General features: G+C 34.9%; 1 protein-coding gene across 1 annotated transcript; it reads right to left on the bottom strand.

Annotated features, from left to right (window-relative positions):
- Window positions 1-2,654: 2,654 nt before the first annotated feature.
- Window positions 2,655-15,465, bottom strand: LOC149779932 (uncharacterized). The gene is made up of 6 exons (XM_089936292.1): window positions 15,291-15,465; window positions 14,713-14,781; window positions 11,647-11,754; window positions 8,021-8,101; window positions 6,297-6,425; window positions 2,655-2,733 (listed from the first exon to the last, which is right to left on the bottom strand). The coding sequence occupies exons 1-6, from the start codon at window positions 15,450-15,452 to the stop codon at window positions 2,665-2,667; spliced, it is 618 nt and encodes a 205-aa protein (XP_089792418.1). The 5' UTR covers window positions 15,453-15,465; the 3' UTR covers window positions 2,655-2,664.
- Between the last annotated feature and the right edge of the window lie 6,715 nt (window positions 15,466-22,180).

Raw genomic sequence — 22,180 nt, 5'->3', positions numbered from 1 at the left:
GGGAAGACACTGACATATTATATAGCCAAGACATTATTCTGAGATGGAAATATAGGGCCTCAAGGCGTTTCAAATGTAGTCATTTGACATTTTGCGCTTAAGATAAAACGATCGCATCATGTCATGGATAAAGGAGAAGAAAGTAAGAGGGAGAAGCGTGACCTATCGCCTCGCACAGCAGCTGAAGTCTTGGCTCAAATTCACCGATGTGTGGGATTCGTAGTTAACCGCACCGAAACGACAATGTCAAGCCAAAGAAGACGATCGCTTGACACTTTCCATAGATCACGACAGTCTGAAATCCCCCGTTTGGATTGACTTTAGCAGACCATCAGTTTTGACATCTTCCAAAGTCATCGACAAGATTCAACACGTTCAGCAGTCCAACAACAAGTTTCAGATCACCGATGGAAAAGCGATTCTGCACATGGCCCACGTGTCTCTTCCTCAAGGGATTGGACGCAAAAAGGTGTTATTGGCAGATGACCTTCGCAGCACCAAAACGAGCCTCGTCCTAATTAACAACCCTCAATACAGGATGTGTTTAGCCAGGGCCATCATGGTGGGACGAACTATGTCGATATGAACGATACGGCAGAATGGAAAAGAGCCTGGAAAACTATTCAGCAGTCGAAGAGAAGCAGAACTCCTGTCACAGCAAGCGGACCTGTCCAAACTCACACCCTGTGGAATTCCTGAAATGCGAAAATTGCAAGACGTCTTAGCTCCACGCTACACCTTGAACGTACACCCTCAAGAAGTGCGTGGACCGCTGTTGTGTTGAGTTAAAGATTTCAAAGACAGAAAATACATTCACGTTTATCATAACGATGAACATTTCGATGCCATTACCAGTATCACTGGATTCCTGGGATACAGTTATTGCAGTGTGAAATGTGACTATGGCTATGACAATCATTGTGGATCAAAATGTGAGGTGTGTTTGGCCTCTAAACCCGATCTTGACGATGGACAAGAACGAATGCATTGCCCTGCTTGTCGGCGTACTTTTGTCAGACCAGCCTGTTGCCAGCAACATCTGAAGACGCACGATTCACAGCGGAAAAGTGCTTGTCAACAGCTGCGATTGTGCCCTACTTGTGAACAAGGCATATGTAGCATTAATGCCAGGCGTCACGTATGTCGAGGAAATAAGCAAAGTCACATAATTTAAAATTCCCTAATACTGAGCTCTTAAACATGCCTTAAAAACGATAAGATATAATTTGGTTGCCATGAGTCCCCTCAAATGTTAGTGATCATATATCGACAACTCTTGGAACTCCAAGGCAAACGTGATCGGACACGAAATACAGTATCGTGATATTATCCTCCTCGTCTTGTGTGATATCTAAGTTCTTAGACAACTATGCACAAATTTGGGCCCTAACGGTCTCAAACGGCCTTTAACTCATTGTAATAGTGTTCGTGTCGTATGATTTTTTAATAGGATGATCAAAAGTTTTATTATGTATTTCATAATGAAATCGCGGAATGCATCAGTGGAAGTAAACGAACATAGTCACTGTACTGATATCACTTTCTTCCTCCTTACTTTATAAAATCCTTTCTCACACAGAAATGGGGGATAGACGAGTGTCGATTGCAAACCGAAACTGTGTCAGTCGATATGATCGTGCAACGTCTGTTACCAAACTTACGTGCAACCTTGCCAAGGCAAAACAATTCACGTTTGATTGTAGAAATAAACAAAAGTAAACATTAAAAAAAATTAAATAAATCCTTATATATAAAGTCACGATCAAAGATCTAACACTCTAAGGTCTGTGTGATAAAGCAGGTCAGTGATAATTTTTCAGTAGTCCAACCCAACAATATTCACTCTAACAAAAGACGAAAAAAATGCATTGCTAAACAACAACATTTTTTATTTTACATTGCAAACAGGTATTAATTTGGCGTGTCCAGCAATTAGACAACCTATAGTGTCCCAAGTAGGCCTCTCCCTTAATAGTAGGTAACAGCATTACAATATGAAATGTAGCAACCTAAGCTTAACAGTAACTCACAAATATTATGAACAGATCTAGTAGTACATTGCTGATTCGAACAATTCAAACATTTCGAACATTTCACTGCTCAAATGCATTTCCGCTGAAACTTAGGTATTATATGCGATGAGGACACAAGAAATTTCAAAGAAAGCCAGGAAAGTCTTCCCAACAGGATTTTAAGCTACGTTTAAAGTTTCAATGCTGCTTTAATAAAGATAAATATTTCATACGTCAATTTGTTTATGTAAGAAGCTGATTCTTTCAAATAATTTAAGGTACGAAAAACAATTTTGTACTCCTTAATACAAGAGCAAAACCTGCCGCGAACTGTTATTCTAATTATTATTATATTTCTACTGTAATTATCTGTTCACTTCTTGCAACTGTCTCCTTTTTTCTTCTGCGAAAGGTCTTACTTATCCGAAAATATCGGAAAGCCGTTAAAGACTCATCATTGTCAACTGCCGCGTCATGTATACATAAGGGCAGTTTTGCATAATAGATCAAACACAAACGTAATAAATCATTGTAAATAACAAACCATTGTCTTTTGTGCAGTCAGAGAAGAGAGTGAGAGTAGTACAAAAGGATAAAGAGACAGCACTTAATTGGAAACAAAGTTTGCTTCTGAATAAGTGAACTTTAGTACTCACGTGTCCCGTCTTACTGGCGATGGATTCCGATCATTCGAGACATAGTCGTAATGATAAGACGAACCCTGAATAGAACAAAATGTAGTTTCCGGATTCTTGAATGGAAACATATATTCATGGATGAATGAATCTATAGTTTTAACGTCACATCAGGAGATTCATGACTACATATTTCTTATTATAGGTTGTGTTCTAACTATGTATACGAAATGCTTGCTTAAAGTATGGGAAGATACACCATTCAAAAGAAAATTATGTTCCCAATAAAGTTTACATTCATGAGGTAAAATTCAGAGAAAAGCAATGCTATACGAATGTTTACTGATTGAACAAGAAGACACTTTGGTCAATCATATAACTTAAAATACTTTCTACTTTTCATGTTAGGATGAAATATTAAGTCCATTATTTCGCCTTTGTGTGCAGTGGATACTTATTGTTCCGTTTTATTTTGGTCTTAACTTGCCTTTCAGGAATTATGAAATGGAGGAAATTATCCAAAAGAACAAGCTTATTCAGTAAATTTATCATTGACTTTATCAGTTGTATTAGGTTCGCCAAAATAAATTATATTCGCTGAAGATAACATGATTTGGGAAATGAGGGTATTGTGTAATTTTATATGCGTACTCCATGACAGATCAAATTGTGATTGTATTGCAGTATATAAATTTGCACTTAATTATAGTGTAAACACAAGATCATTGCTACGGTACTCCTTTAACTCGTGTAATGAATATCCTGTTACAGTAGTCTACAGCCAAAATCCTTCCGAAAGAAATGTAGTCCAAAATTACTAATTCTGGGTCATTGAGAACGGAAATGATGCTTAAACTGTTGATTGGCTCTAGTTTTAAAGATATGATACTGGGTCAGTATATCCGACCCTTGGATAAGTCAGTTATAAAGGGAAAGACTCTCAATTTAAATCAGAAATGACGAAAATATATATTTGACTGGGTCTATGAATAAATATAGGACTGGATTGGGACAGTACTTGCTTTTTGGCAAAACAATTAATGCTGCAATCTGAAGCGTGTATTGCATCTTATATGATATGGATTACATCATTTTATTCCTATAAGTCATGGATAATGCAATAGTAACTAAGCTTACATCACTCTGGTGAACAATTTGACCTATATCAGCTCTATAAATCATTGCAGTGTCGTGCTCTCCTATTTATCAGTGGTTGATTTTGCAAAGGGACACATTTCTGTTTAGCCAAAGTAAGCAGAGATGTCTCGTACTTGTGTGAACAATGCCGAAAATTCTGCTATGTTTGTGGTGAAGTGACTTTTGCGTCACTAAAGCGCAGTATAACCACTCAGGTTAAAAAGCCTATCACCTTTATTTTGACTGCAAAATTACATATCAGGACATTAGATACGCCCCACACAAATGCTTCAACACTTGTGCAACAAATCTTCGTCAGCGGTTGAACAGAAAAAGAAAATCTATGCATTTTACAGTGGCAATGATTTGAAGAGAGCCAACAGATCATATCAGCAATTGTTACTTCTGCGTGGTGCCTCCAGTTGGGAAAGGTGTGTCAAAGAAGAACAAGTGTACTGTGCATTATCGAAACATTCCATCATCTATGTGACCAGTACCCCACGGTGAAGGACTGCTGGTTCCTGATGCACTAGAATCATCTTCACTTGAGTCAGACGTGAAAGAGGAAGAAGATGAAACTTCTAGTCCTAAACCATCACTTTTACATGACCCATCGTTTCTCCCATCTTCCTCAACTAAACCACACCTCATAACACAAGGTGAACTGAATGACCTTGTCAGGGATTTAGAACTGTCCAAGAGTAAGGCAGAGCTGTTGGGCTCCGGACTACAGCAGTGGAATCTCCCGGAAGGTGATGTTAGTGTTTCCATGTTCCGTGACAATGAAAAGGATCTAGTAAAATTCTTCTTCATGAAAGATGATCTTGTAGCCTGCAACAACATCGATGGTGTGATGGCAGCCCTCAACATAGTTCATGATCAAGATGAGTGGAGGCTGTTCATTGATTCATCGAAGACGAGTCTAAAATCTGTTTTGTCGCATAATGGCAATGTTTTATTATTAATTCCAGTTGGTCATGCAGTCCATATGAAGGAAACCTATGAAAACATGAAACAACTTTTGAGGTTCATAAACTATGACCAACAACAGTGTCAGCTTTGTGGCGATTTGAAGATTCCTGCTCACTTGCTTTGTCTGCAGACTGGATAAACAACGTACTGCGGTTTTCTCTGCGAATTTGAAAGTCATGCGATAGCTTCCCACTACATCAAGAGAGAGTAACCACTCCGACAGTCACTGAAGCCTGAGAGGAAAAGTGCACAGCATCCACCACTTGTTAAATCAAGGACAATTATTATACCAGCCTTGCACATCAAGCTGGATCTTATGAAGAACTTTGTCAGTGCCATGGACAAAACACAAGCAGCTTTCAAGTACGTCCTTGGAAAATTTTCAAGTTTAACAGAAGCTAAGGTAAAGGAGGGTGTCTTTGTTGGTCCTCAGATTCGTGAATTTCTTCGAGATGATGCATTTGACCGTGCACTACGTGGCAAGGAAAAGACCGCATGGAAAGCCTTTTAGCTAGTGGCAACATATTTTGTCAGAAACAACAAGGCAGACAACTACAGTGAGTTGGTGGAAAACCTCTTCAAGGCATACAAAAGCCTTGGTTGCAGCATGTCAAGAAAGATACAGTTTTTACACTCTCATCTAGATGTTTTTTTACCCAACTGTGCAGCATTAAGCAACGAGCACGCCAAGCGATTCTACCAGAACATTGCATCAATTGAGAAACGCTATCAAGGCAAATGGAGCCTATCAATGCTTGCAGACTATCGCTGTACAGTGACAAGAGATGCTCTATTTAATGGATACAAGAGACAAGCCAATAAGCACCGAGTAGACACTGAATAAGGACTAAACTATGTACTAATATATACATAATAGTTTTTTGCCTTTTGTTTCATAATACATTTTATTTATATAACCTGTTTGCTGTTTTGTTTTATCAAGTGTGTCATATACAGGACAGGTGAAAATTTATCATGTAAAGCAACCATAAACACAATATAAATAAATGTAAACTGTAAAAACTAAAATATCTTGGAAACAGTAGCCAATGAGTTGTTATAATTGTTTTACTTGAATTCAGCACATCAAAATCCATAATAAATAGCACATGTTATCTCTGAAGCAGACTACTTCTACAGACTTGTAGACCAGTGGTTTTAGTCATTAACAAAAGAGAAAATGAGCAGAGCTATCCATAGTTATCGAGTATATCTATACTTTCTAGAAACAAATGCAAAACAAAAGAACAACAAAAAAAAAACTATTAGTCTTTATGACGATCGAAAAAGGTTTTCATTTCTTCCTGATTAGCGTCGAGGTGCGAATACGCTCGTACATTTCCAGTACAAATAAGCCTATGTATTTAGCACCGATAAACTATTCAACCATCCTAAAAGTGCTTGGGGAATTTTAAGTGGGAAACAATAACTACAGTTCTCAGAACAGCATTACCCGTCCATGCACAATGTAACATGTGATATGGAAAAGACCTTCTTGATCAACATTTCTTTTCATAATGCAACATCGCTAAATAATTACCATGTTGACTATGAGATCTCTGTGAAAGATGTCAACTCCATCATCGACAACGGCAATATAAATCCCACTACCTGAATATCCCAGGCTCCATGCCTCAATTACTTTCATTGATGGAACCACGGCTCCGTTCTGGAAATGAGAGACATATAGTACCATTATAAATTTGATGAGACCACGGCACCCAAAGTTTACAATTATGGACTCTGCTCTTTTTTATAATAGAGCTGTAGGTTTCTAGTCGGGCACGCGAAGTAGCCTTGTTTAATGGCTCTATTGCCAAGAGAATTAAAGTAATACCATGTAGAAAAGGGGTTGGAAATTAAATCAATGAACTTGACTTTTCAGATACAACATTGACTTCGCTAATTGGCATGTTATTAAATTGAGAAGACAAATTGTGCCAAGCTTCATCTTTGTACCTCATAAAGCCTTCGAGTAATATAGCAGGAGTTAAGAAACAATTGTCACTGGCTTTAAGATTGAAGATGGGACCTCGCAAATGTTGAACAATATATATTCCAGTATTATGTAAAAGTAGTTTAAGTTTCATTGATTTATCTCATATTGAATATGTGAGACAAACTCACCATTGACCTCTGTCCTTGATCTTAAAGATAATTCCCGCAACATGCTTTGTAGTGTTGAATAAATATAAATAAATCAAGTTTTATCCATTTATCTAAAATGATTTTAGCATGAGAGAAAAAAAAGGATAGTGTTATGGAAAAGAACCATTGCCCCTGGCCTTGAAGATATGACTTCCAATCTGGTATTCAACATGCATTTTTGTGATAAAATGCAAGTATATCAAGTTTAACCCGTTTATATTAGAGAGCGGAAAGGAAACATGCATTTTAAAAATATCAATTTGTAACCTTATATGTATTACCCTAAATGTCGCATGAAATACAAGTCTGGTGATGATATATAAGTTCATCAGATTTTATTGTATCTCATACAGCTCGAAAGTTATAGAAGAGAAAGTAAACTGTAATGCCAAATGTGACATATTGATTGTAACCTTCACATTAAAAATATGACACACTATAAAAAGCGACACACCTTTTTGCGATAGAATAAATGCATACCAAACCTAAAACCTGTTACTTCTATTGAATACATTCTTAATAATAGAAATGGAGAGTTTGATAAAATCAAATAGCGAATTGTGCCATTTGACCATAAAGTTAAGGCCCCAAATCTGGTACGTGATACGCCTACTATAGAAAATTGATGTATACAATATTTCATCTCTTTATCTCAAGGTTGTAAGAAAAAAGAATAGAGTCAGAAAACTGAAGAACTTGGCTATGACTTTGACTTGAATAAAGTGTGCAGCGTACCTTCTAGTAAGTATATATAAGCATACCTAGTTTTTTCTCTTCATTTCAAACGACTTGTAAATTTAAAACAAGAGCTAAACAAACTGAGCTGAAGGAATTGCTAATATCAATTATATTCTGAAGAAGACCTCAGTCAAACAACGTATTCTAGCGATTTTACAAACAAGAACAGTGGCATAAAAAGGACTGACAGATGGCTGTAAGCGGTGTAAGCTGTATGCTGCACTTGACCGGTTCTTTAGTCACGAATCAGTTGAATACAAAATAGGGAATTCCGTCGTCCACTGGATACAAAACGTCGCTGACTGTCATTGTCGTATCACATCTAGTTATTTTTTCTGTTTACTCAGAGCATAAATAGGAAACTCTTTCGATACATACCACAGCCCACATATCCACCCAATTGGCATCCCGAGATTTCGTCACTCGCTTTTCGTAAATTTGCTCCTCAACCAGCTCAACCTTAATAATAATAATAATAATAATAACAAGAACAACAACAAAAACAATCGCGTGGGTATCATGCAAGACTCGCTTAACACTATATATTCAATGGGGTCGCATGCCGTGTAGCAGTTAACACAGCAAAGAAAGGGTAATGGAGTCAGTAGAGGTATCATTGAATGCTACTTGAAACGTGGAACATTATGAAGAGTCAAAAAAGGAAGAATGCATGTACTCAAGACAAAAAGAATGAACGCCCACAAACACTAATAAATTACCGTTACAAAATTTGAATGATTCTAACACAAGTAGGAACAGGCATCTATGGCACTAAAGACAAAAGGCTGTACCCCTGTATAGTTGACTAATGCAGTTAAGAAACTATGGCGAATGGACCTGCTATAATATCAAAAGATAATGGCGAAAAATGACATTGGGCTTGAGTCATTGATAAATAACACTGAGAAGACAATCATTGCAACAATATCAAGTATAGTGAGAGATTATCTCACTAAAGGCTATGTAGTACTAATTTCTCATGCCTGAAGTACAAATGGTCACGTGAACACCACCATTATTTAGGATAAATTCTTGGTAGAATCAAATATCTTGTTCTACGGAGATTCAGGTAAAATTACATGAAATCAATAACCTAGGCAACACCAAAGAATGAATAGCACAACAACGCAAGTAAAAAATACCAATGAAAATGTAAATAAAATAGATGTCAGAGGCAAAACATTAGGGAAAATGTCGGTGGTTGAAAGAAATCAATCAGAAACAAGTACGCTTGAAATACATACATACATACATACATACATACATACATACATACATACATACATACATATATACATACTGTTATGTATATTTAATTGGTATTACCTGTTACCTTTTCTTAATGATTGTTTGTTAGTGTACATCTGTATGTTGTACTCTACTTTGTCCAAAATCGAGTTAATTTTCTACCTGACCAGCTATATTTATCTTGTAAAATAATACAATAAGTAGCTACTATTTCTCTAAAATCATAGATTAATTAAAAAGACAACTGTCTACATCGATATGAGTTAGATATAGTCTTGACTCTGACCCTAGAAGTTACCAGAACAGAAATTTCCTATAAGTTATCATAATATTTTCAGAAAATGGTGATTGCAACCTAGGTTGATTAGAGGGTATAAAATCTTCTTTACTTTAGAATTATTCGTTCTTGCTTTAACATCTGAAGCAGAATCGTTATTAGTATTGTGTTCAGTTTTTAATTTGGGTGGAATTATTTATTCCCATCACTGCAATTTCAAAAGGGCTCAAAAATATTCTTAGACTGGAACATTAATGTCGAATTCAGATAAGGATATTTTGGATTATATGATTGTGATAATCGAGAAACTGTTAGCACATCATCACTGTACAGACATTTAGCACATAAGCACATTCTAGGCTACAAGCTTATTAACACGTTCAATACTGGAACATATTTAAAATACCACTCTAATTCAACTGGAATTTCATAGATTTGGACTTGCGGTAGAACTTTTTTAGGACTATTCTTTTTGTAATGGCACAAGTCTTAGTATCTAAGAACAAATATATATGAGCATCGTTTCAAAAGGAACTAAAAGTTTAATAGACAATTTTCCCAGACACACTCCCATCATATGATGTAGAACAGAACACTGATTCCCTCCCTTGGTCAGTAATGAAGACGCTTTAGCAGAAGCACCCAGTAGATGGTTGGAATCAAGAAATGTTCTCAGAACATTAATGCTAAAATTTAACGAAAGGTTACCGGATTTAAAAAAGATCACAGATTGAAACATAGCAAGGAATTAAGTATAAGTGATTACATTACAAGAAACGAAACATTCAAATCCTCTGGGTTCGAAACCGAACGGCGGCATAACAATTACAGCTATTAAGTTATTGGGGAACATCTGCGATTAGATGCTAATGTGTATTAGAACAAACAGGAGGACGATCGTTGGATGGATATCTCAGTAACAAAAGCTAGAATGAATGGCAGTACAATATCGTCCATGAATAATATTATTAATAATAATAATAATAATAATAATAATGATAATAATAATAATAATAATAATAAGATCGTGAAACTCAACTGATATATTGATTCTAACCCGATTTATAATTAATTATGCAAAAACGTTCTTCTCCCAAGGTAGGCTGAAAAAACACAAGAGCCGAAGATTTAAGGTGATTCTACTGATCGATAATTGCATTTTGCACTGTGAAAAACACATGGTGACAACATGAGGCTTCAAGTCTAAATATTGCACTTCCTGACCATTATATCTTGAGCTTCTTTAAACTGCTTGTGATAATCAGAAGCATGAAACAATTCCTAAAAATCATCACAATATATTGGAAAGGACAACATGCAAGCAAGGGCAATATATTGTGATTCAATATTTAAGGGTATATCTTTAAGAATAGACCGCCCTGGTGGCCTAATTGGTTATTAGAGCGTACGCTTTGGATGCAAGAGGTCAAGGGTTCGAAACCCGGTTGAGCAATATCAACAACTTATTAAAACAAAAATTGGTTTTAGCCGCTGTTGTTAGTGTTGGGACCGGTCGGCCTGGGTGCTGGATATTGTGACAGGGTGAGACATGATGCCACATGTCTGCCGCTTCGGTGCTAGATATCACTATAAACTGCCACACTGCAGACATCCGTAGCGATGTGACTGACAAATTGTTTAAACGGTGCTAAAAATCCTAAACACACACACACACACACACACACAAACTCAGCAATAGAGACCAACACTACATCATTGGTCATGAAACTTATTTCACGTACAACAGACCTCCAACGAAATAAAGGCGATTTCATAATGTAAAGAAAGACTGGAATTTTACATGGGCGAAAAGATTTAAAGAAAAAAAATTAATATTGTTCATAAGAAAGTCATTATTTACTGACGAGTTCTTGATTGATTTCAGGTTAGTAATAATCAACACCATGCTTCCTGCTGGAATCGATCAGAAGCAAAATGATAACAGACAAGCATAAAAGTTGAAGATAGTATATGAGATAATATGAAAGCCGTAAATTCTCAGTCGAAAATATTGTCTGGTTGCAAAAACAGGAATTGTAGACCTAAACCACCACCCAAGTTAGATCTTTCAACGAAATGATGAGCATATCCTTTCAGCTGCAATACATCTGTGTGGGACTTCACTTGAGACAAGTTTATCTGGTGTGATGACAAGTAATTATGAAAATGATTAACATCGAAGTTTTGAAGACCAAAAAATGTATTTCATCCTTTTTTTATTTGTGACTTCATCAACACTCTGGATAGCATTTCGATGAAAGTTATAAAAGTAGAACTTCGACCTGTAAATTCAGATGTGACAACCATTTATACACTATATAAAAAATAGAAACTGCAAAAATCAAAACAGTATCCTCAGGAGCTAGTTTTGATTGAAGTTTACGGTAAAATAAAAATAACGTGGTTTCATGTGTCAAGATATTGTAGAAAATGAAACATATTTTCATTGAAATAATAAAATTATGAATGTATTACTTACACCTTCTATGACCTTCAATTTCGCCTTGCTCTTTGATTCGACTTTTGCGAACTTGACGTTACCTGCGTTCCCATAGCCTCCTGTTTCTTCCACCATGTTTCCATTTTCCTGTGGTGTAAATGTGAAGTAATTATAGTGACAAGTTGTTTGGAACTATATTCCATCGGGAGAAAGAAGCAAATATCTACAAAGAATTTGAAATCTATTGATATTCACCTTTTTCTAAATTTAAATAAGTTTTAATTTAATTTGCATTTGCAGTATGCACTTCACTTATCGCTTTTCGCAAACTAAGAGACATTTAAAATATTCAAGGTTCATAAATTATATCTGTACAGTAGCAAAATCAAGCTTATGTTTAACAGCACTCAACGAAAGCGTTAACATTCAAACGTATCATAGTTACGGCAGTTGCGTTTTCACAAGCATCTAGTCAGATAATCTTTGCTCAGTTTGAAACACTAAAAATAACAATTACCTTACCACAGATACGTTCACTCAAGTGTTATTCCCCTGATCGGAAATGATAATATAGGATCAGCCGTTAAATCTAGCCAAGAGTACGATCTGGGAAAAACCTGTCAGGTGTTTTAAATAAATTGAAGTGCAACCTGTCATGAGTAAATGTGTTCGGTTACGATGCATGATATTAGTGTAATTGATGCACATTTCAATCGATGTCATTAATCCTTCCTTAACTCTGGTTGTTTATCTACAATAAACTGACTGGTCAGAATTGATTTGTCTTCACAATCTACGAATATATTTCTCACTGTATCATGGATTGAACTTTAAATTTTATATTCTCATCAGATGATATGTCTTTTTATTTTTTTCAGCTGTCGATAGGTCACTTGATATTGCAGACATGGTAGCAATATGAATGCAAAATTGTTAAAGCTACGTTAGAAATCCAAATCACACACACGCATTATTTAAACAAAAGTCAGCCAATTATTAGTTCTAAAATGATATTTCCATCGCGGAAAGTTTTTCAAGGCAATACAAATTCATAGGTGCGCGAATTTTTAAGCTTATAACACCTAGATTTTTACGTACATGTCTTTGAAAAATGTGTGTATGGTGAAAAAAGGTAAGAATTTACCCACGCGGAATGGTATTTATAGGAGAATTTAAATTTGGGAGAGGCAAACTTCTTATTAATCGGTGTCCCATTATTTAATACAACCAAACACAAATACGTTCATTCAGTTAGAGAGCGTCGGAGTCGTATTCCAAAACTTGCGGGTTCGTTACCCACACAGCATAGATCATTACAGCTGCCTATGTTTGTGCGTTGGAAATGCACTAGCTACCATTTCCTCTGTTCGATATTGCCAGTGTGATTATAGTGTGATTAAAGTGCATTTATAACACGGAACGAACAAACCACTGTCGAAGTTTACCGTACTTATCATCTGAGTATTTATATTTAAAGTACGACTGATAGCAGTGTCACCAGTCGTTGACGATTGCACCGTTACATAACACAGGTTATCATACACTGACAGGGCCCCTCATAGGACACGAGAGGATAGAGAACCTATGAAAACTTTCAACTTTGAAAACTCAAATGTATTAAAGAAATGTATTTCAAATTTTACAAATGTGTTGATTTGCATTGAAAACAATAAGTATGCAAGGTTGTAAAATTTCCATTTGATAAGAAATGATTCCGTACGTAAACGATAATGGGTCAGATCTATAGCAAATATTTGAACTTAAGTGTTGTTTAGCACAGGCATTGCGATGACCTAGTAGTAAACACGTTGAATCTCACTTTAAGCTTATCAAACCCACTCCGCCCTTCCTTTTTAAGTAATTAAAGGAACATATTGTGTTACATTCTCATGTATAATGGTAGGATGTGTAACTAACGAAAAGCCATTTCACATGTGTAGATACCACAAGGCGACAATCTGGTTAAAACTTATAAACCCATGAAAGAAATGACTAATTCTGTTCATTGTTTTATATCTGTGGTGCCTTTTGTTTCTAAAATCGCCAGGAGATACATGGAAACGGGAGAGTGTGCGAATAGTATAGTACAAAATAACGCAGTGGGGCTTACGATTTGTATTACACCTACCCAGTTATGGCGAATAAATCACATGATGAGTGTATTGCATATGGCAATTAATTACCCACAAACTGCATGCGAATAAATTGGATCAAAGGACAATGTACACTTTTAAAAAATAAAAAAGGAATAAAAAACACCTCTCAATTACATTTACTTTCTTCCACATATAAATATTCTCGAGATATATTTTGACATTACGTGACTCTAAAAATACATATTATGGTAAATACTTATCAATGCAGAATAGGAATAATAATATAAAAAAAAACAATTTTCAACTAACGTAATAATTGGAGTGAATCAATATATTCATCAATGAAAATTATCCTAGACGGACAGAATCAAATCTACGATGAATACAAAATATATTACTCCATTCTAAAATTGAGCGCAATTACATATAAATCTGAACGATAAAGGTCCTAATACAGTAGGAATACACTATAAGAATATAGTAAGTATCTGACATAAAGGTTGTTGTTGTTGTTGTTTTTCTAGGGTTTAACGCCATTTTCAGTACAAGATAGGCTATACATGGCGGCCACTATAATTGGTGGAGGAAGATACCTGGAAAACCCAGGGAAGAACCACCGACCAATGAGAAGCTACTGGCAGGCTTTGCCACGTTCAACATCCTGAACAGATCAATGTTTGAATGAGGAAGAGTTTTCGTACCTAGGGGCTTGTCCACTGATTCATATCTTAGGCATTTCAGAGATTCGCTAATTTGTATTTGTATACTGATAAAAGGTCTGAAATGGCAAATCAACATACAAGAAGAAAAACATACTGTAAATGAATCCTCTCAGCTTTGAAATTTATGATTTTGCATCTATAGATAAATATGCTGAACGGGCACCTTGTCAAAAGCTAATATAGACCATAATTCAGTTTCTTGATATAAATTTGTAATACAAAGCTAGGGAAATCATACGTTTTATTAACAGGCATTTGAAATAATGATGTTTTTTTTCACTACCAACCAGAGTATCCTCCGTTGTATTCAATGAAACGTTTGGGTCCTCTGCGCTGTAAAAGTCAGGCACATTGGTCTGTAATGCAATAGACAAGAAACATTAAAAAGAGTCACAAAGAGGATTATCAGTACTTCCCCCCAAATAAAAAAATAATTTTTTTATATAGAGTTGCACTTTCTCCGACAAAAGGACTAACTTACAATATAGCTCATCATTCATATAGAGTCTTTACACGTCGCTATTTTTCCTTCAATTTCCTTTAAAAATTAAATTTCATTTGTAATGAGTTGAAATATCCGCTGCAAAATTATTTTTAGTACAATATAGGTGTACATTTGATTTGGCTGTAAACAAAGGATTCGGCTTAATGTTCATGATAATATACAATGTATGAATAGTTTGATTGAACTACCACCATTTTCTAAAAGACGGCTACAAATAATCTTCATGAATATTTTAAAAATTATACAGTTGCAAAACGCATGATAAATATCGGTAAATTTAATGAAGAGGTGATAGTAATTTGATACCAAAAAGGAGAATGAAACAACAATAAATTTTATCAAATATTCGTAATCACTTACCTCCTTCGCAATGAAACCTTTGCTTGATATGTCATTTAAACATTTCGTTTTTTCTCTATTGCATTTTACTAAGTATTGACTTGCTTTTGAAACCCTGGAGTGAAAAATACAAAGAAAATATAATACGAAAATACATGCATATGAAATTTTCATTGTTATCATTGCAGCTGCACAGACGAATGAATTGTAAACACTGATTCGTCTATCTGTGCAGAATTTCTTATCTTATATCCAGTTATATCAGTTTTGTCATTGACATAATATACCACGTGACCGGACACGAACAAGGAAGTTTTAGATCACAATGTGGGATATGGCCATTTATAATCCATAAAAAATACATGCCGAGAAATTTCAGAGTAAGCTCAAGTCCTATTTTTTTTTTAAATTCGTCCATCTAATCGTTTGCAGTGTGATCATACACTTTGACTTGTTTTACAATTATGTATATTCCATTTTCATGTTCATGTGTTTAGGCTTGCGACAGAAGGGCTTCATTTTCATCTTGATATATTCGCACTCGATTTTCAATACTTTGGCGATATTTGAGTTTACCATACATATCAGCATCATCACCAACAAAACTTTTACTTTTCTCGACACTCTTAAGATCGTCCTTTTCCTTTTTTTCTTCTTTTTTTTCTTAATTATTTTTTCTTTTTTATTTTATTTTTTCTTTCTCCTTAACGTTAGAATCACGTTAATCTTCGTCTTGGCACACTACATTCAAGACACTGAATATCCGGAATTGTCTCTTCAAATCTCTTTTGGACATTTATTTTGCACGTTTCTTACACGTAGGATAAGTTATGCTGGCATAGCAAGTTCAAATACACGTAGCATCATTAGCGTATTTAAACCACACGATTACTGGACAAAAAAAGTAGCAAGAGTCCGCGTATTTGTTTTCGATTATTGTAATAAATGTAAGGTTATATGAATATCAGACTTAACTAGGTTTCATTGCGATAGTATAGTTGGAACTAGAAAACATAAATTTCCACTAAAATACAAAAATGGCCTCCTAATTCACCAAGTTGAACATATTATAATATAAACTTCCAACACGGCATATTACTTTTTAAAAACACTGTGTTCTAGTCAATGATAACCTCGTGGACATTATTCCGAAGACAACTTGGGCTATATTAAATTGTTTGTTACACGTGCCTAGCCTGCAACAAATTTAACCTGCAGATACAAAATAGCATTTCTATATTTCGAAATAAATTTCCTATCAATTCAGAAGAACACGAAACATTTTTCCCACTATAAAGTATTTATTGGTTTGAAGATGCTTTTACGTTTTATTGTGCGAAGATTATACATTTAAAACAAAATAAATTTGAAGCTCGATCAAAGCTTACTAAGAAATCCATGGAAAAAAATGATTTTTATCTTTTATCAAAATCACTCTAAATGCGAAGTCATGGCATCTTAATGTGAAATTTTCATCATGCCACTTTCAACGTTTAATATTTTCTTGCTTTATAGAAAAGTAAATAAATATTTCCGAGCAGATTGTACTATTTTCATTGTGTATGGCGGGCACACCTTTAGTCTTGGACTAATCAACCTTTCTTGTACGAATTTAAGAAAGACAGTCTGACAAGGATGTTACCTTGTAGTTCCAACTAAAGCAAACGCTCCCAAAATACCAGTATATAAAAACACAGATCTGATTTAAAAATGACGCTCTAGCGTCCTCTAAATATAGCAGCCAGTGGAAGGAGACTAGTAAGTGGTGATTCACAAATGCCTCTGATCACATTTCCAATCTGGTATGTATTTGTATCCACTACATAACGTCATATGTGCGATAAAGAAACCATAGCAATGGCACAAATCCTTCTCTCCCCACTCCCGACGTCTCCAACGTCATATTCCTCAATTAGATTTTATGTAGATGATTATTGTGTTTTAATGTTCATAAATGCGAGGAGTGCCTCACACATTTATAAGGTTACACATTCAATTATGGTGATATTTCACTAACGTGAAAAGGCCAGTGAGTAAATATATTTTAATTAATTGAGTGGCCATATGAAACGTATGTACTGTAAACGAAAATTAATGGTTATGTTTAGTTTGGCTTTATCATAAGCTGAATCAAGAATCATACTTCCTAGTTTTAAAGGAATATTAACCATACTCAAGAGCTAAATTTGGACACTAATTATGATAAGCTTTTGAATTCAAGATAGTCCTGCTTTAAACCACCAATGACATTTTAAGAACTCCCATAGAATGTTTGTTTCTAATGGCAAAGCAATGACGAAATAAAGCAGCCATGACGTCAATGATATGCATTTGAATGTATCCATATAGAAATGTAATCATGCAGGAAGATGCAACAACATATCAAGAAACAAATATCTACAAGGCAAACAGACAGACAAATTAATGAATACATGTATCACAAGCAGCAAGTAGTCATAAATATATTGGTAGGAAGATCGATAGATGTGTGCAGAAAATGCACAAAGTTATAAGCATGGTGAAAATAATACATACGGTTATAACAGAATTTTCTCCGACCTTCACAAGAAGTATACAAAACAAACAAAAAAAGATATCGAAGACGTTTTAATACTTTCTCTCTCTCAAACCTCAACGATTTCTCCACTTTTGGAGTTTTAATTGGTCGTGCCGTAGTTAAAATAAAATACTTTAGAAATGAAAATATAATACAATTTCTCATTAATTGCAGATTTAGCTTTCCTATTTAAACAACTCCATTACCTATGAAGACCACTAGAAATCGATAATTACGTTGAAGAATCACTATAAATTATTTCCTCAAAGGAACTTGCAATGGTCTATTTGTTCTTAGCAGTAAGTACACAGCGAAATGGACAAAGAGTTATTGATTACTTTCTTGTGACTAGTTTCGTCCGAAATTCGTCTGTCTTGTTTCGTTTGGAACGTGTGTTAATGCAAATAGGTTGAATGTGTTGTGCCTTGCCAGTTTAAATGAATTTAGTCTAGTCACTGTGTCACACTTAGCGATTTATTACGTTAAAAGAGAACTTCTCACTGCACAGATAATTATACTAAGCCGAATTATAATTACCATGTTTACGTCACCAATTTGAAGGCTACATTGTTTGCAAAGTATATATGAATACATAAATTAATCCATACAAGTAAAATAATGAATACGAAGCTGATCCAACGTTATTGTATGGCTTCAAGAAAAAAAATACGTTTTGAAACTTTAGGTATAGCAGTCTAGTTAAATATTCAGTTGGGTGTTGAATCTTTGAGTGCGTGTGTGTGTGTGTGTGTGTGTGTGTGTGTGTCAGAGAGAGAGAGAGAAAGGGGGGGTGGGTTATAAATGTTTCTTTTCAGTGCTTTAATAACCAACATGTCTCGAATCTAGTGATTGCAGAAGCTACCTATGTTTCGTTGACATTTTAATTTTCAAAATAACGTATCAGTTCTCCAAGAAATAAAATCTTGAAAGCATCAGAGTGTAGAATCTCAACAAATTGTTGAGGACAAAATATTTTAACTGGAGGGTCCAGTGAGGGTATGAATACATGGGTAATGCCTGGTTATAATTGTTGGAATATCTACCGTGGCAAGAAATGGTTAACCTCAGGTAGCTAGAATGTTACATTGGTTAGAAGTGGCCAGTCTCAGTTGGAATAGGATGGTAACATTGTTTCAACTTAGATTGGCTTTTGGGCAGAGACAAGGAAATCACAGTTGCGGGTTTATATTATATGTCTCCCCACTCGGACAAGTCTCGTGGGGAGACATATAATATAAGCCCGCGACTGGGATTTCCTTGTCGTGGCCTAAACCCCAACGTAGATTATTTTTCTCACCCAATGTTTTCCTTTAAAGCAAAACGGATTCTGCACTAGTATTCACGTACAATTTTTACATGATGCGCATGAATATAATTATGTTAATGAACGCTATGGTGTAACCGCTGCGCCCGAAGTACAGAGTTTATACGCGTGAGCAAAGAAAAATAACAACATTAAACGTCGCATAATAATGAGGTATTATCACATTTAATAAATGGACGCTATATGAAATTGATAATAAATAATTTATATTTATTACAGGAAAGTGTTTCATTTTCGTCAGTTCCAATTTTGAAAAGTTATATTGTAAATAATAATACGATATTGGGTGCTCAGCTCTACTGTAGTTATACTTAGTACAAGCTGTAACGAAGAGTAACATCTTTCTTTAGATTAGTCATGGGTAATTAGAGGTCTGTGTCACTATCGTATATAACTATTCTTTTCTTTGGAGGAGGTGAAACTGTGTGTGACATACTTGTGTTGTCCTTAATATTGATTGTAAAATTACCCCGTGTATAATAAACACTCCAAAACCGGACTCTAACGGATAATCATGTGCTAAACCTTCAAGTTCACGGATTCTTTGAACAATTTTTTTCTATCCTGGAAATATGGCAAGTGCAACAGTGCAATTTGCTTATGAATTAATGTGTTGACGGATAAATGGTCTATTCTGACTAGTAAGTGTACTATTTATCACTAAATATTGTAGGTAAATTTTTTATTCAACCGGGGCACAATGGAGATGCTTAACAAAATTAGAAAAAAAAGCATGTTTTATATAACATTCTTCTGGCTGTTACTACGTTTTCCATAGTTGTTAAGAGAGTTGCGAGGCTATGAAGTGTATAGGTCTATAGCCTATATGCATGTATCAGAGTTTCATGTTATATTGTTCATTTCACACAGCAATGAAAATTTTATCATATCTGTAGCACATTCATTTTCAGGTCAGCGTCATTAAATGTTGCTAACAGTATATAATTTGTTTCACACGAAGTATTATTAATTAGTTAGGTAACTTTAGCTATATTTAATTACGCTTACCTGAAAATGTACTGAGCTAGGCCTACATATAGGATAAAATTGAACATGCTGTGTGGATGTGTGGAACGAACAAGCACAATACCAAAAAGCTAGACATCATATGCGTTTGTCTTTGTCTCTTTCGAAATGTTTTTGTATGGTGTGTTATCAAAGATGGATTTAATTTAAGTTACTATCTTTTTGTTATATATTTGTTGTTGTTCTTGTTGTTTGGTTTTAGTACAACTACGTCAAGCATAGCAGAAGACAACAAGGGTTTCTTTTTTTAAAAAAAAGAAGTTCTGAGCGCGTGGACACCTTGACTGAGACGACTGGTCTGAGATGACTAGACTGAGACAGGAAAAGTAAGATCAGAAAAACGTGTAGGTTTCTCTGTCGCATGGGTGAGAAAATAGATTTTAATGAATTGATTATCTATATGTAGTGCATGTACTGCAAACTAAACTCAATGGCTATGTTTAGTTTGGCTCTATCATAAACTGAAATAAGAGGTACACTTCCTAGTTCTAAAGGAATTTTGACCATACCCTAAAGCTAAAGTCAGGGAATAATTCTGATAAGCTTTTGAACTCAATATAGTACTGTTTAACACTACCAATGAGGTTTTAAGAACTCCCACGTTTTATATTTCTAGTGTCAATGCAATGATGAAAAACGAATTCATAAATGTAGATGATGGTATCCATGTAAATTTGTAGTCATATAGACAGATACAAAGATATATCCATATATAGGCATATACAAGGCAGATAGACAGAGAAACAGATGAATACATGTATCACTGGAAGCATGTAGACTTAAATATATTGGTATGAAGAGCCATAGCTATCTGCAGACAATACACAAAGCTGTTTTTTTTTGGCAACACTTTAAGAATAATTACTAAATAGGATGCAAACTGGATCAATGGCTAAGCTGTATATTTTGAAAGCTACTGAACTATTTAAACTGACCTTCACTTGTCTTATGACAATTTATTGGCCACCAATCAATGTTAATTGGACCATACAGACTACTATTCAATGCACCAAGAGACAAAACATAACGCGTTCTCGTGTTGAGGCATTTTAGAGGTTATGTTATTACATTTCAATTACTCTACAAATCACAACTCATACGTACGTTAATATCCATACTGACATGTAGCGATAAACAGCTACCAACTTGGAAAGTAAAGACCAAATCGCACCAACATCAGAGCAGCTATAATATGCTATATTGAACAATTTAATTGATGTATTAAATATTTCTTTGCAATTTATATTTTGTTCTTTCCTGTTATTGGTGATTTTTGTTCATATCCTCGTTTTCGTTACCCAAAGCAGCACTAAACATAATCACATTTAATTACATGTGCATGACCCTATTTCAAATTTAATTTATAATGTGTGCTTCATAATTGTCAGTAATTGAGGGTAGAACTTTGGTCAACATGACTATTGTCTTGCTTGATGGTTATGTCTACCTAATTTCAGCAGTTTTAAACGATATTTACTAAAAATTAAATTCATGGCCTGACCATATGTATTTTTAGGAATTAGTGATATTTGTCCTTTAAAAGTGACCCAAACGCTGTGTATTCTACTTTAACTTTTGTCAAATGAAATTATTATAGATTGGATAAGATTAAAACGTAATTATTCCTGCTTAAAGTTGCGTATGTAGTACCATCTTCTATTCGGTTGGCATATAATTTGAGAGGAAGCACAGCTTTACATTATTCATTGGAATTACGAAATGCTCGTTGACCGTTTGAGCTAAAACACCACTTTGGGCTTATTACGAATTCAATCAAAGATATTATGGGTTATATATTAGAGATTCATCAGTACTTTCGGCACATCACCATATGGAAGACTATATTTAGATCAGCACATTCAATATTGGAATTCATTTGGAACAGTATACTTGTGGACTTGCGATACAAAATGTAGGATGATTTGGGATCTCATCGACTGTACTGTTAGTTACTCTTAAATTTACAATTTGCAGTTCAGAGAAATAAAGTTTTACATGTTAGAT

This window comes from Sinohyriopsis cumingii, chromosome 16 (assembly GCF_028554795.1).
Source record: "Sinohyriopsis cumingii isolate HCF-2022 chromosome 16, ASM2855479v2, whole genome shotgun sequence".
Lineage (NCBI taxonomy): Eukaryota > Metazoa > Mollusca > Bivalvia > Unionida > Unionidae > Sinohyriopsis > Sinohyriopsis cumingii.
The sequence above is the reverse complement of the archived record's forward strand: the minus strand, read 5'-3'. Positions and strand labels throughout refer to the sequence as shown.

Excerpts from the sequence above, each read along its gene's own strand:
- LOC149779932 (XM_089936292.1), bottom strand. The coding sequence starts at position 15,452 with ATGATAACAATGAAAATTTCATATGCATGTATTTTCGTATTATATTTT. Across the intron at positions 14,782-15,290 it reads AAGGTTTCATTGCGAAGGAG|ACCAATGTGCCTGACTTTTA; the intron begins GTAAGTGATTAC and ends ATTGCATTACAG. Across the intron at positions 8,102-11,646 it reads AATTGAAGGTCATAGAAGGT|GTTGAGCTGGTTGAGGAGCA; the intron begins GTAAGTAATACA and ends ATTATTATTAAG.